Below are 15,625 nucleotides of genomic sequence, written 5' to 3'. Positions count from 1 at the left end.
AATGAGATGTACAAGACGTTATGTCCGGTCCTTTTTTAAAATGGGAGTCCAAAGAGGAGTAGAATGAAGACTTGCTGAGTGCAACAGACAGACTGCTTTTGCTGAGTTTAGGTAAAAATGGGAGATGAGAGGTGGGGGCAGGGAAGTTGGCAATTCTATAGCTTTGCACGTTTCCCTCATTGTTTTGCTTCTAAATCAGCCTTGCTGGGACTTTCTCTACTGAATAAAAGCCAAAAGCAAGCCATGTTCCTTAATCTCTCCAACAGCAGCTCGCTGCTGAGAAAATAATACAGATGTAACTTCCTGCATCACACACTCTCTTTTCCATTTATATGCAAATAGTGACCTTTCACCCAGGCTGTCTCAAAGAAATATGTCCTTAAAAATGCAAATAGCATGTTGCAGGCAGTTACTATGGCTGAGTCTTTCTTATATTATTATCATTATTTCTTCTAGCCGTACCAACGCTGAAAAAATAACAGCTAAACTGCTCGACAGTAATAATGACTTCCCAAACCAGATCACAGGACTGGTTCTCCAGAAAGCCTGTCATCTGGAGGCTGTGAGCAGGAAGAAGGTGTCCAGACCAGAGTAGCAGTGTCCCAGAGAAACAGGCAGTGTTGAACTGCATCCACCCCAGACCCACTGTGCTAGGGGCCAGGGCCAGGCCTCCTCAACAGCAAGGTACCCAAGATGCAAGTGGACCATACAAACCTACTCCTCTTCAACACAGACAGAAGGTCCCTTCCAAGGTGGGAACATCCTCAGCCCCAGCTTCCAAATCAGGATGGTCTTAGAGCCCCTGGAGCCAACACACACACACACACACACACACACACACACACTACTCTGAGGATAAGGAATGGAAGGGGGAGGGGGGCACGAGGTAGCTTCCAATAACCAGTTTACAGCAAAGGAAAGGTACCAAAGGAGAAGCCAGTAATGAAGAAATAGACACAACTACATATGTAGTGGCACCACGGGGCTTCCTGCTTATCTGTTTCAGCCAGTTGACCAGGCCAGGAAGCAAGCTTGGGACAAGCCCAGGGGAAATACTGGACACCCACCCACTGCCGAAGAAGAGGACTCAACCCTGAACTAAGGGTGGGGCTAGGGACCCCTCAAAGGTCACATTGGCCCCCAGGACCAAAAAGCAGCTGGATGGCTACGCTACTGTTCTTTCCCTATAGTAGGAAGGCAGGATGGACTAGGGGGAAATGAGGCATGGTAAGCCTACAGCAAATACAGGAGATGGGCATTCATCTACTTCCCTTAAGATTAAGGGATTGAAGTCATGTAGGGGAAAATGAGGCAGGAAAAATCCAGGAAGGTGAGACCTGGGGAAGACCTCTCAGAAACAGTATTTAGAAACAGAAGCACCATCTTTGCTTCAAAGAGAGACAACAGGACTGGTTTCTTCCTGAGAGATGCATTTCTCACCCCCAAGAACTAACATTTGTCTGGCAGGATGTATGGCTTCCTGAGAGAATGTCCCCTCGAAACTTAAGCAACCTCCTACCCAAAATGCAGACAAGAGCCTTCCTTATCTCAAGGATAAGGATCTTACCTGGAAAGAATGCCCCAAACATCCAAAAACTCAGAAAGTGGAATGCCGGGAGTGATCAGAGCAAAGATAAACCATCTGTCTTTGCCTAACTTTGAAGTCAGACCCCTGCCTTTACCTTAGAAATATGCCCTCGGCCAAGGAGCTGTGCGCCTCATGTCCCTCCTAGAAAACACCTCACTCTGTTAGTGTGTATCCTTTCCTTTGTGTTGTTTGTCTGCATTTTCTCTGCTTGTCTGCATGTTTGCTTGCTTACTTACTCAATAAAGCTCTGACAAGTTTTCTTACCACTGTGACTTGACCAGAAATTCTTATTCTGTAATTAAAGTCAAGGACCCTAAGTGAGGAGTCCCTCCTTTTTTTTTTTTTTTTTTTTTTTTCTGCCAGTCCTGGAGCTTGAACTCAGGGCGTAGGCACTGTCCCTGAGCTTCTTTTGCTCAAGGCTACCGCTCTACCACTTGAAGCACAGAGCCACTTCCAGCTTTATCTGTTTATGTGGTACTGAGGAATTGAACCCAGGGTTACATGCATGCTAGGCAAGCACTCTGCCAAGCCACATTCCCAGTCCAAGAGTCCTTACTTTTAAAGGGAAACATCACAAACCTTCACTTGCATCCCATGACAGTACCAAAACATCATAGTCTGAAAGGCCCAGCTTCCCATTCCAAGAAGAGAGGAAAACAGACAACTCTTCCCTTCCTTGAACCACATTTTACTGAGGGCCTTGTCAACTAGAAAGAGCTGTCTTCAGGTGTCCATAGGCTCTACCCTAAGGGATCCAGCAATTCTATTCATAAGCATTTATCCAAAAAAATTACAAATGTTGATACAGTAAAACCACCAACACAACCATGTTCATTGCAACACTATTCACCATAGGTAAATATGGTGATTCCAAGGTATGGAATCAGCCCAGCTGACCCTCCAGAGACAAATGGATCAAGAAAAGATGGTGTCTATATACACAATGGAATTTTACTCCTCTATGAGAAAGAATGATTTTGTATCATTTGTAAAGAAATGGAAAGACCTGAAAAATTTATGTGAAGTGCAGTAAGTCAGACCTAGAGAGACAAAGGCTGCCTGTTCTCCCTCCTATGTGGGCGCTAGAGTTAGCTGATAAACCTGTGAGTAAATACGCTGGGTGGGATGTATCAACTGGAATAGGTAGATTCAAAGGGGAACTCAAATAATGTAATTCCTTAAAAAGACAAAGTCAAAGTTCAACAAAAGAAACACTAGATGGGGTAGGGTAGAGGGGAACGAGGGAGAGAAATGAAGAGAAGCTGCGGGGGAGGGGTGCAGTCAGGCATTCAATGTATGTCCTACAAGATTAAGAAAAATGGGGGGATCCGAGGGGTGGGTGAGAATATTGAAAGGGGCGACTTTGTCAAGATGCTCTATATTCATAAACTGCTTTATTAAATAGTAACTTGTTTGTAAAACTTTTTTCCTTTTTCCTTTTCTTTTTCTTTTTGTCCAAGACCAGGCCTTGAACTTGGTATTTGACACTTTTGCTCCCTGGGAGGTGCTCTACACCTGAGCCACATCTCCAACTCCAGTTCTTAAAGATAACTTTTTTAAATGTATAGGAAAAAAATATCAAGGTGGAAAGAGGAGTTGCTAGTTTCCCAGCCTGGATATACCAGTATACAGCAAACAATTCATAAGATGTAAATTCTTCACTAATGCTAGAGGTGGCCCGGCCTCTGAGTGCTGGCCAAACAGGGTTGTCCAGCAGAAGAGCCTAGCTAGGTTCCAGGGTCTCAGCTCCCAAAACCATCAGGAAGTGTTAGACTCCACCTCCCAAAAAAGCCAGCATGGGTTTCCTCCCCTTGCCTTCCCTTCCCGTCTGGAGAACAGCCTAACCTCGAGCCTGAAAGCCCAGTCCTGGGAGACTCCACCTCCAGAAGCAGCTTCCAGCTGTGACTCCAGCCAGAGAGCAAAGTCCACCTGGGGACATCAGACCCAGGAAGAAGGCCCAGACCTAGACTGCTTTCTCATGAATGTCTCCCTTCCAGCGTTTTCTAGGGAGCTATAAAACCTTTTTTGATGCAACTCAAATGACAAATCCACTTTTTTTTTCCCTCCAGGACTCCTAACAGCATGAATGGGGAAAAAAGAGGCAGCACATTCCCAGCTTTTCATATTTCTTAAAAACCGGAAATTTCTTGTCTCTGTATCTTTTTTTTTCTTTTCTTTTTTTTTTTTTTTTTTGTCAGTCATGGGGCTTGAACTCTGGGCCTGGGCCCTGTCCCTCCGCTCTTCAGCTCAAGGTTAGTGCACTACCACTTGAGCCAGAGTGCCACTTCCAGTATTCTGGTTGTTTATTGGTGATAAGAATTTTATGGACTTTCCTGCCCAGGCTGGCTTTGAACTGCGATCCTCAAATCTCAGCCTCCTGAGTAGCTTGGATGACAGGCGTGAGCCACCAGTGCCCAGCTTATCTCTATATCTTGACAGGAGGGGACACCTCATAGTTAGCCTGCTGGATTCATTAATGGGACCCTGAGAAGTCACCGTGGCAGGAATGTCTCACCAAAGCTAGCAGTAGAAATGACTTCCATGGAAATAAAACAGGGTACCACCAAACTCTAGCCAAATCCTAGGCCATTTTTAAAAATAACAATAAGTGGCACCCTCGAATGTAGATTCATACCTAGATTCATTCTAGGTGGGGCAGTCTCTAGTGGCTGGAGGCAGGCAGGCCCCAATCATAGGAAGAAGCAGACCAAGGACAACCAGAAGAGAAAACTCCACAGCAGAGCACTCAGTTTCCTCTGATTTCAAAGTCCTTTGCTGGCTATAGTCAGCCTGGCTTTGAAAATTCCAGCTCTGTGTTGACAGAGGATCCCAGGCTGGTAGGACTTCTGTGCCAGGCAGGCTCTCTAGGAGGTAAGCGTGCTGCAACATGATAGCAGAGTTGCTGAGCAGGTATTCCCAGAATGCATGAAATGCATAAAAACAGAGGTAGGAAATGGCACTGTGGCTCAAGTGGTAGAACACTAGTCTTGAACTGAAGAGCTGAGGGACAGCACCCAGACCCAGAGTTCAAGCTCCATGACCAACCAAAACAAAAGCAAAAACAAAAACAAACAGAGGCGAATAAGGAGCCAGGCACCGGAATCTCAGTCCTGTCATCCTTGCTATTAGGGGGCTGAGATCTGAGGGTTTTGATTCAAAGCCAGCCAGGGCTGGAAAAATCCATGAGACACTAATCTCCACTTAACCACCAAAAAGCCAGAAGTGGAGCTGTGGCTCCAGTGGTAGAGCACCAACCTTGAGTGAAAAAGCTAAGGAACAGAATCTAGGACCCAAGTTTAAGCTCCAATACAGGCAAGGCAGGCATTCAGGTGTGCATGCACGCACACACACGTGCACACACACACACAGGTCAGTAAGGGAAGGACCAAGGATAGCATTTCAACAGGAAATAACAGAGACAGGGGGCACATTCAGGGATCTAGGAGATGACCTAACTTGGGATGTAGAATAAAGGTAAAGAACGGGCTGAGGCAGACCAAGGGTGTCTCTCAGGCTATGAAAAAGAGCCAAGAAAGGAAGTCAGCATATCTCTGCTGACTAAAAATGTCCTCCAGAATGACCGTGGGCAAGTTGGAGTGGGCCCATAAGAGACTCCTCTTGAAGCATCTTTAAACCCAGCTACACTAGTCCTTGGGCCTCAAGGCCCACATATAATGTCAGACATTCCTATTTGTTCCTGACAATTTAGGCTATATTCCCTACTTGGTCAAAAGTGGCCCTGTCTCAGTGAAAATAATGTTGAATACTTCAAGACCCGCAATTTTCCAAATTCCTACTTTTCCCTCCAAACAAAATTTTGATCAGCATAGAGTATTGGAGAAGGTACAATTCCATGTGCAAATCAATTACTAAGAATGTTTTTTGGGAATAGAGCACCCAAACTCAGCTCCCTGGGGTGGTGGATGCACTGGAAAATCAACACCCTAGTTCCCTTGTCCCAAGTACCTTATTCTATCAAGATGAAGCTCTAAGTTGGGCTGTTCACAAGAAGAAAAAAAAATGCTCCTAAGGCTTCAGAACTGTGAGCTACAGTTTGCAAGGCCACCAGAGATGACCTGAGTTATTGTTGATTGAGCTACAGTTTGCAAGGCCACCAGAGATGACCTGAGTTATTGTTGATTGAGCATCTAGGGGCCCCCAGACATCCTCCAGGAGCTTCTAAAACATGTCTGGGAACATCACAGGACATCCAAGCTCCTCCCAAGCAGCGAGAACTTGGGACCCTCCGTCCTGCTACCAGGTCAGGTCGGTGCCACGCTGCTCTGCTCTGGGTCCTGGAGAGTCAAGTGGGAGAGTTGGGCTCTGGCCTTGCTCTACCCTCTGACCCCCTAATGTGTGCATTTTGGGAAGCTGAATGGAAAATCAGAGAGAGGGCCCAGGTGGCTCCTGCTTGAGCCCTCAGACCAATGCTGAACCATCCAAGGGTGAGACCAGGCACACTGGTCTCTCACACTGAGGTAGGCCCAGCGGTTTGTGCCGTGGGATACAGTCACCTCTCTTCCCCAACACCAGGGTCACAGGTCCTCACCCTCCCCTCCCTAGCCACCCTGCACACTACCAACACCGACCGCCCCTGGCATGCACACCAGTCAGAAGGCCACGCCACCGCACTCCCCTGGAGGGACACACTGGGCATCCCTGGGCCAGGGCGACTCTGACACGTCCAGCCATTCCCAGTTGCTGCCTGAGCATTAAGCTACACTCCAGAACGCAGGCTTCTGGGCAGAGGTTTTCAGAGCACAGAACAAGAGGGTGCCATCAAGCCACCAATAATCACAACTGTGTCTGGCAACCTTTTGCCTTCCCCAGGGTGGGCCTAATCCCAGCTCAAGCAGATGTTCTCAGCCAGGGCAGATTAAAATGTCCTCTGAGTTACTTTCATCCCTTCCAGTTAAAATAACATTACATTTTTCAAGTGTAAATTTAAAATGCAAAAAAAAAGATAAATAGGTCATCCATTTTCTTATAAGAAAAGCAGATGTGCCCATAATGGCATTCACTAAGGGGAGAAGCAGGGTGACACTGCATCGAATGAGTTCCAGAAACACTGAAGACGAGAGTGAAGTACCCTCACACTGCACTCACTCCACCTGCTAGCATCCATTAACCTGTTCCTTACAGAGCAGACTCAGAGGAAGCCTGAGAGCAAACATACTCAGGTGAACATGCCTCTCACTCACAGTTGTTCTGGGTTTGGTGTCTATGACGCCCAGAAAAATACGCCAAGAAGCTGTGAAGTGGCCTCGCACTGGGAGCACCAGGGGCCAAGTGGCGCACACAGTTCGGCAGTGAGCGATCCGCGGACACTGTCATCTTTGAGCAGCAGAAAGCCCTCCAGAGCAGCACAGTGGCAGCTGGTCTCTTCCCTTCTAAGAAACACACAATCTCTCCATCTAACTTAATGATAGTTAGTTACAAAGACCATTTTCTGTAATCACAAAGTTCTGATTAAAACTATATCTACAGACAGCTAAATTCTGGTTGATTCATAAAGTGAATTTACAAGAAGAGAGCAGAGAGAGAGAGCTATGGCCAGGAGGCTTGAGGAGCTGGAGGAAGAAAAGGGAAAGAAGGACATTCCCGTGCCCTGTTCTCCATAAAGAAAAAGGGACTCGGGCTGGGAAGTGGCTCAGTGGTAGAGCGCTTGCCTTGCATGCCTGAGCCCTGAGTTTGATTCCTCAGCACCACATAAGCAAAAAGAAAAAAGCCGGAAGTGGTGCTGTGGCTCAAGTGGTAGAGCGCTAGCCTTGAGCTGAAGAGCTGAGGGACAGGGCCCAGGCCCAGAGTTCAGGCCCCACGACTGGACCCAAAAAAAAAGGGGGGGGGGGGACTCTGGACTATGTTTTGAGGGTTGAGAGGCAACGCATTACCATCCACTCTGTGTTCCTTGCAAAGGGGTCTGATTGCTCTTAGACCCACCCACACCTACACCTCAGGTAGGGGTGTGCCCAGCCCCAAGCCCCACTCACTCTCTTCCAAAGCAGAGGTACCTTTCGCACAGTCAATCCAGAGAGAACTCAGTCTCCACCAGCCTATCCAGGCAAGCTGCTGCAGACCCAACGGGTCTCTGGCACTTTGTTAGCCTGCAAAATATCTGGCCCTCAGTGTATACCCAGTGCTGGCACCGTGAAAGACAGCCTTCCAAATGGCCCAGCCATCGCTGGGCATAGACACGTAGTCCATTGGGCTGTAAGCCTGCTCTTCCTATGTGATTGGTACCAACCTCTTCTGCCCTCATGCCCCTTCCTCACATACAGTCACCCACGTCATCATCTGCACAGTCAGTGATCCTAACCAGAAAAGGATTGAGGACTAAGATTAGAAAGAGCCAGAAGTACAGGCAGTACCCCGTCAATTACCCATCCCAGCTAGGGCACAGGCCTAGCTCTGGCAAACTCCAGGCTGGCCTGCAAGTGTATGCCACCGAGCACCCCAGCCCTTCTGGCAGCCGTTGGTATTCGCAGAGCTTTCAGGTAGAGACCATCTGCAACTTGCAACCCAGAGGCTAGCAGGGTCTTCTTAGAGCACGCTGTCCCTATGGGGGAAAGGAGCATTTAGGGCAAAAGCATAATCTCCAAACATTTGCAGCTGCCTCAGAGCTGTGGGCAGTGCTCTTGGGCGAGGCAGAAGCAGCTCATCCACACATCCCTCCTGGGGCTGCTCCTGTGCCACATTCAGGCTCCATACTCCAAGAGATGTGGGAAGTAGATCATTCCAGAATGGAGATGCCTCCCTGCCAACTCTCGGAGGCTCCTGCATAGCCCTCAGATCGGCAAACACACCTAAGATGTCCAACCCCACCAGGTACGGAGGGGTCAGGGACCTTGCGTGCAGAAGAGTCTGTGAAGGAGTATAACTTAGAAGGAGAGCGTTTTACCGCAGAGGGCTGCCTCCTCCTCTCTGAAGGCAGCAGGCCCTCCTCTGTTAAAAGGACACAGTCTGGGATGCGTTAGGGTAGGGCTGCCTCCGCTGCCAGAAGCTCCACTTGAGCACCCAAGACTATGCACCCAGCTCCCTACTCTTTTGTTTACAGTTAATTAATGGAAGGAAGTGGTCATCACAGCCAATCAGCAAGGGGAAGGGAGCAATGACACGGAGCTGGAGGTGAAGGGAGCCTCCCCGAAACCTGCCTGTGGCAGGGGTTCGGCGCGCCGCTCCACCAGCCCCAGAGAGGAGCCAGACAGACATGGCCCCGAGCAGCTGGGAGCTCCACTCACTTCAGGTCTGCCTAGAGTCTCTCCTGCCTTTTGTTCACATGCCACTAGCCTCAGAGCCAGCTTTGGGTCTCTCTATGATCCCTTTTTTAAGCCATCAAGACAAAATTCCTCACATCCCTCCCCCAAAATAACAATAAAATCATCACTACCATTACTAGCATTACGTGACAGTCCAATGCACCAAGACCAAGCCATTTACAGCACCAACCTACTCTCAGATGTTTGTGGATTGTTGTTGTTTTCCCAGAGCTGAGGACTGAACTCAGGCCTCAAGTGCTCTTTCATGAGCTAAATTCCCAGCCCCTCTCAGATGTTCTGTTTCAGAAACTGAACACCCAACTTTACCAACCACTGATGTCCACTGATTCAAAGGTGATGCTAAGCAAGCAAGCTTTGGTGACTCAGAGAAGGCAGTGAGCAGCTACAGCATCAAAACAAAACCATCCGGTGCCTGTTTATTTTCCTGACTTATAAAGAAGATGTGAATTCAATGGACAGAACCAATCCTGTGACCCCAGGAGCTCCTACGCAGGCAATAGCATGACAGCTCAAAGCTCAGACTTGCTGGTTTTAATATGCAAATCCAGTCACTGGCACCACAAACAGCCCCACACTCAGCCCCACAACAGCACTAGGAGAAGAGAGGAACAGTGGCAGCGTTCTGCGCATGGATTCCACAGACACACTCACGCTGAGCGTGTGTCTCTTGAAGTTTGGAAGCACATGACGTGCAAAGATAAAATGCTTCCAGAAGCATCTCTGTTCTGTACCTGGGGTGGGGATCCCACATGAAATACCCAAGCTCCAAGAGAGATCCTCTGCTGAGGGGGCCAGCATCCTCCCCGACACCCCAACACTGTGTCCCATGACCCAGCTGCAACTGTATTCCTTGCCCAGAAATCCGCACAAAGTTTCTTGCCTTGATCCACAGCGTCTCCCTCCCTAATGCCTTTTCTGTCTGACGCACAACACGCTTATAAGAATCTCAGAGACATAGGAGGGGCAGAGAAAGAGAAGAAGCACAGATCCAAGGCAGAACAGGAAGAAAAGAAAGCCTTGCCCTTCAGAACAGTTTTTAAAGCCACCCCAAACCTGCTTTTCCTGCAAGGAGAGCCTTAGAAATCCTCTCTGTTCTGGCCCTCCCCACCTCTGTCCAAGGGGAAAAGCCAAGCACCTCGTATCTGCCTTTGTCAGCGAAAGAACATAACATTGACTTACCTTTCCCCACAGCTATTGTCTGTCCTCTTTCAAAATGACATCACGGAAAGCAATCATGAAATTTACATGGGGGGTTGCAGGGAGGACGGGGGAGGGGAAGGCAGCTGCCTGCCTCACCGCGGTCACATGTAGGGAAGCCTGTGTCCGGGTTTCAATTAAATATCTTCTCCCCTCAGTGTGCGAACTCCTAAGCCAGCTAAAGGCGACGTCTCATTTACTTAATGACCACTCTCGTTAGCAGCGGTGGCACGGGCTGGCGGAGGAGGCTCCTTTGTAAATACGCTACCCATGAACCCTTGGGGCTCCAATATATCTGTTTACTCTCTGAGGTGAAATAAATTTACAGTATAGCATCAGAAGGATGGATCTGCCAAACTGGAGGTGAGAGGTGCCCGAGCCAGTGAAGCCCTACCCACTGACCTCAACACCGCCAACAGAAGGAGCCCACATCTGCCCAGACTGACCCACAATTAATATGCAGCATGACTGGGTTTTTTAATGCAAAATACACGACAGGACAGGGAGTACTACAGTCATCACGCTCACCCCCACCCCTGCTTCCTCTGCAAGTGGTTCAGTCCAATAATTCCTAATAGCAGCGACCGGAATGACAGATGCCCTGGGTTAGCATGGCTCCAACAAAAGTGCTTCACGATATTTATTGGTGGTTAGGAATATGACCTCCCATCATAAAGAAAGTGCTGCAGAATTTATTACCCAAAGAACCAAAAAATACTACAGATGCGCTTATCTGCATAGTCAAGTACCAAGAATTTAACAGGATATGTTTTGTTTTGTTTTCTTTTGAGTGCATAAAAGGTACCAGAAACCAAAGACCAAAATGGTAAAGTATACACACAAAGAACAGAATGGGAAAGGAGATTTTTTTTTCTACTGTCTTTTTGTTATTGTTATTTTAATTTTTTAATAATAAAACTCTCCCAAAGAATTTTAATCCCTAGGCACTGGTATCTAAACTAAAACAAGGAATTCACCACAAGCAAAGAGAAACACATAAGCTCAACTTTTCCTTCCTGTCTTTCTCCAGGTTTTTTTCTAAACTGCCTGCCAGGAACTATCCAGTGAACCTCAAAGGAAGCCTCCGGCACACGCTGGAGCGGGTCCACTGCTCTGATCGTAACCTGCCTGCCACTTCCCCAGCTTCCAATTCATGGTTCTGCCACACAGTCAGGGCCAAACCCAGGAACTTCCTTCATGAGCACAGAGACAAATCCGAATCAGAACACCATGGATCCAAACTGAATTCATTCTCTTGGAGACGCTACCATTGCTGCCAGCTAGAATGCCATAGCACTTAGGGTTCAGAAGTTAGTGCAGATTTCAACCAACAACAAACACCATTTCCTGATAAATCATGCAGGAACCTGACATCCTACTTGATTAACACTAGTCAGTTAAAAGTCAGTTAAAAAGCCATCCCCCAATGTTTGCTTTTCCTGTAAAGAAAACGGTCTTGGAAGTTCTCTCTGGGATAGGGCCACCAAAAGTGTGAATGAAATAGAACTGGAGGATTGAGCTTCCTCAACAAAAGCAAGTTGGAAAAACGTTGGCTGATGCTAGCTGAAACCTCTTTTATGAGCAATTTTTAGTATAAAGTTTATGTTCTACATATTACCAATAAATCTGGCAGCTTCATCCCAAAAGCAAGCATGTTAGAGTCTTATTCAAACACGCATTCTCAACAAGATATAAAACGTGAAGATTAAACAAAAGGAAATAAATGCAAACCTGCATTAGTCAAACTGAGGATAAAATATTAACTAGCCCAGCAAAAACTGTTTGAAGTTTCTGCAGCGACTGCTTACCATCTTCCTAGTTTTCATGAACGCATATCCGTTAGCATAAAAGGACACAGTAAGCTGAGACCACTCCTGCAAAGTGAAGTCTATCTCTTCGGGACATGCTGCAAGTGCTGGGTATCTGACATCCCAAACCCCTGGCATTCCAAAATTCTATTAAACTCTTATCGGCAGACTGCAGCTTGGGGCAGCCCTGCATGCCATTGTTCCACCGGGAAGGTGGGATCAAAGGGGAGATCTTGCTGAGTCAGCCTTCCTCCCCAGCAGTGCCAACCGCTCTGGAAAAGCCATTTGACTCACATATGTGATAGTCAAACTTAAGAAACAACACAAAACAGGGAGAAAGCAATATGCACAACAAAAGAACTTCATGGAGCATTGTTTTTGAGGGGATGGAAAGTGTATTTGCACGAACCTCCATCTGCCAGCATTTCACACACCCTTTGAGAGGCCCTGGGCTTCTGGAGGTGTAACTCCTCCAGTGGTCAGGAATGAGCTCCAGACCCCACCTATGCCGCACTTAGAGTGCACACAGAAACCAAATAAGAACATACCTACCGCAGAGCTTACAGCCAGTGCCCCGCTGAGAGCTTAGGGCTGCCTGCACAAGCGTTTTCAGAAGAGTAAGGATACAAGATCTTTAGCTGGCACCATCCATAGAACAAAGTGGGGGGCGGAGCTGGAAAAAAGGGGGGGAGGTGGCAGAGGGGTTTTCAAGGCATGTTCCTCAGGCTGGCCACCACCATTTGGCCCTGGAAAGAAGCCTGAGAGAGAGGAGGAGTGCCGCAGGCTGGTCAGCACGTTGGACAGCGCTCGCCGGGCTGTGCCTGGCCTTTGTTCTCTGGCTCGCAGAAGTCTGCAGCGAGCGGGACCAGGGCCCCAGTGGCTGCACCACTCAGTTGAGAGAACATCCCAAACCCCAGCAACTCACCCAAACAACTCCTGCCGGTGACAACAAGGTATAACCTAAAACTTTTCTTCTTACACAGACTCAAATGCCATCAGGACTTTTTTAAATCATATTTTCTTTTCCATAGTGTAGAATGGTGGATACTGTTTCTTTAAGTTTTATCTCATAAAAATCTGTAGGTCTGCCAGTGGCTCACACCTGTCATCCCGGCGACTCCAGGCTGAGATCTGAGGATCGCAGCTCAGAGCCAGGCAGGGCAGGAAAGTCCGTGAGACTCCCATTTCCAATAAACCACCAGAAAACCGGAAGTGTCACTTTGGCTCAAGTGGCCTTGAACTGAAAGGCTGAGGGACAACACCTCGGCCCAGAGTTCAAGCCCCACAACCAACCAAAAAAAAAAAAAAAATGTAGGGAAGCCCATGACTTGGCGCTGTCATCCTAGCTACTCAGGAGGTTGAGATCTGAGGATAGAGTCTCAGCCAGCCCAGGCAGGAAAGTCTGTGAGACCCTTGTCTCTAATTAACTACCAAAAAGCTGGAAGTGGAGCTATGGCTCAAGTAGTTGAACACCAGCCTTGAGCTAAAAAGCTCAGGGACAGTACCTAGGCCCCGAGTTCAAGCCCTAGGACCAGCATATTCTCTCTCTCTCTCTCTCTCTCTCTCTCTCTCTCTCTCTCTCTCCCTCTCCCTCTCTCTCTCCCTCTCCCTCTCTCTCTCCCTCTCTCTCTCTCTCTCTCACACACACACAGAAGGAAAGAAAAGGAAAAGGAAAAATCTGTAGGGAGGATATGCCTTTTTAATATTCAACTTTGGGAAGATCCACAAAGAAACATCTCCTATCAGATTGTTGGATCCTCAGATACCACACAGGGACGAAAAGGGAGATTTCTCAAAATTAAACTTGTGACTGCAGCCGCCTCACTAAGAAAAGTGCTTTGTGCCAGGGGGCTGGAGAGAGGGCTTAATGATTGCTTAGCTGGTAAGATCATTTCAAATAAGGTGTAATTACGTGTGCAAATCTGCATGCAGACATTCCAAGTGTCAGTTCATTTGCTTCATAAAAACTCTTTCAAGTAATTTTGGTCTAAACTTTCTGCATCTGTAATTGGCACCACCTTCTCCGGTGACCAGCTGGGGTGAGGTTTTCTTGTTTTCTTCTGAAAGCTTCCCCGCAGATGGGCGCCTGCCTTAATGCTGCCGGCGACAATTAGGGCGTTGTGTGCAGAGCGGAGATGGTCAGCATTAATATTGTATAGAGCAGCTGAGGGCGGGGGGCGCTGCCCCAGGCAGGCCCTGGCAGATGGAGCAAACAAAACCAGGAGCCACGTTACCCACACTCTGGGCTGACTTTGTGTGGCCTGTCTCACACCCACAAACGCTTGGCAGCCCACTTACGAGACTCAGAGGCAGATGATGCACACTCACAACTACAACTGTGAGTGTGGAGAGCATACAGCTGCCACCAAGAGTCCCGAGCGAACGCTGCCACCACACAAAGAAGCACTCTGCCTCACTCTACCCACCTGCAGGCCTGAAGGGCAGCTACAGTAACCAAGGAAGCCCCTGCCACAACCCCCCAGCCCTCATGGGCAGGGCAGCTCTCCCAGGGCTCAGAGCCACCGGCACTTTTGCTGGCTGGGGGAATCGGAGGAGAACGCGGGCCGTTCCCAGGGGCGCAGGCTGGCATTCAGGAGGAGAACGTCACCTCCATCGTGCGAGTGCTGGCAGGGGCATTGTCATAAGAAGCTGTTGCGTAGCAGGGAGGGGAGCGAGGGCTGGGGGTGGTACGCACCCAGGAAGCTCCTGCAGAGGGCCATCCTGGCCAGGCGGGCGACCTCCTTTCTGGGACCTGGACACAAGTCACTTCATGCTGGAAAAAGTTGATGCATAAACTTCAGTGTCCGGGGTCCTGGGAGTCCCTACCACAGACAGCCAATCACGATTGAGAGTTTATAATCACAAGTGATGCCTGGCTGCCTGCCAATGAGGTTTCGCTCTCCACACAATAGGCTTCAGCCTAGACAATGGGCCCCGCCTGCTTTGCCAGAGAAGGGGAAGGGGGAGGCCAAGAAGGCCCCTCCCTGTACCAGAGGACCAACTGTGAGGGAGGAAGGGAGCTGGGGCGGGCTGGCAGACCAGGTCAGTCCTGCAGCCATGGCACCAGGCTGCATGAGCAGAGAGGGGTTAGTTCAGAGCCCCACCTCCTACCCCTCCCCAGCCCAGGCAGAAGCTATGAGGCCATCCGTAGGGAGGTGACCAGGACACCTCCAAGGAAGCGACATCCACGCCCCAGAGACCTCAAGACACCGTGCCGGTGGAGGAGTGCCTCCCAGCAGCTCCTTCCAGAGGGGTTCCTGGGAAAAGGGTTATAAAGCCTTTTCTGGAATGATTCCTCTGCCGTGCCCCTCGTCCAGGAAACGTGTTGCCCACTGAGGACCTTCCAAGTGAGTAGTGGCCACACCAGGTGTTCTCCAGCACCTTCATACCCTAGAGGCACCTGTCCCTGCCGGAGGGGCCTCTGTGCTTTCTGTCTCTGTCTCTGTGTCTGTCTCTGTCTCTCTGTCTGTCTCTGTCTCTGTCTCTGTCTCTCTCTCTCTCTCTCCCACCCCCCTTGTCTCTGGTGTTACTTCCATACAGAGTATTGTCGGTCATAGAGGAGACACATCTCTGTCTCTGTGTCTCTGTGTCTGTCTGTCTGTCTGTCTCTCTCTCTCCCCCCCCCCACCCCTTGTCTCTGGTGTTACTTCCATACAGAGTATTGGTTTGTTTGTTTGTTTGTTTGTTTTTTGTTGGTCGTGGGGCCTGAACTCTGGGCCTGGGCGCTGTCCCTCAGCTCTTCAGCTCAAGGCTAG

The 15,625-nt window shown here is 48.8% G+C and overlaps 1 protein-coding gene across 1 annotated transcript in view; it reads right to left on the bottom strand.

The window, feature by feature from the left end:
* Positions 1-14,653, bottom strand: part of Myt1 (myelin transcription factor 1) — a 77,944-nt gene extending 63,291 nt beyond the window's left edge. Inside the window, exon 1 of the mRNA XM_042672256.1 lies at positions 14,566-14,653. Within this exon, the coding sequence (XP_042528190.1) occupies positions 14,566-14,590 (25 nt within the window). The 5' untranslated portion in view covers positions 14,591-14,653. The remainder of the gene's footprint in view (positions 1-14,565) is intronic.
* Between the last annotated feature and the right edge of the window lie 972 nt (positions 14,654-15,625).

Source organism: Dipodomys spectabilis, unplaced genomic scaffold (assembly GCF_019054845.1).
Source record: "Dipodomys spectabilis isolate Male_0828 unplaced genomic scaffold, ASM1905484v1 ptg000692l, whole genome shotgun sequence".
In the NCBI taxonomy this organism is placed as follows: domain Eukaryota; kingdom Metazoa; phylum Chordata; class Mammalia; order Rodentia; family Heteromyidae; genus Dipodomys; species Dipodomys spectabilis.
This window is presented reverse-complemented; position numbering and strand designations above follow the sequence as displayed.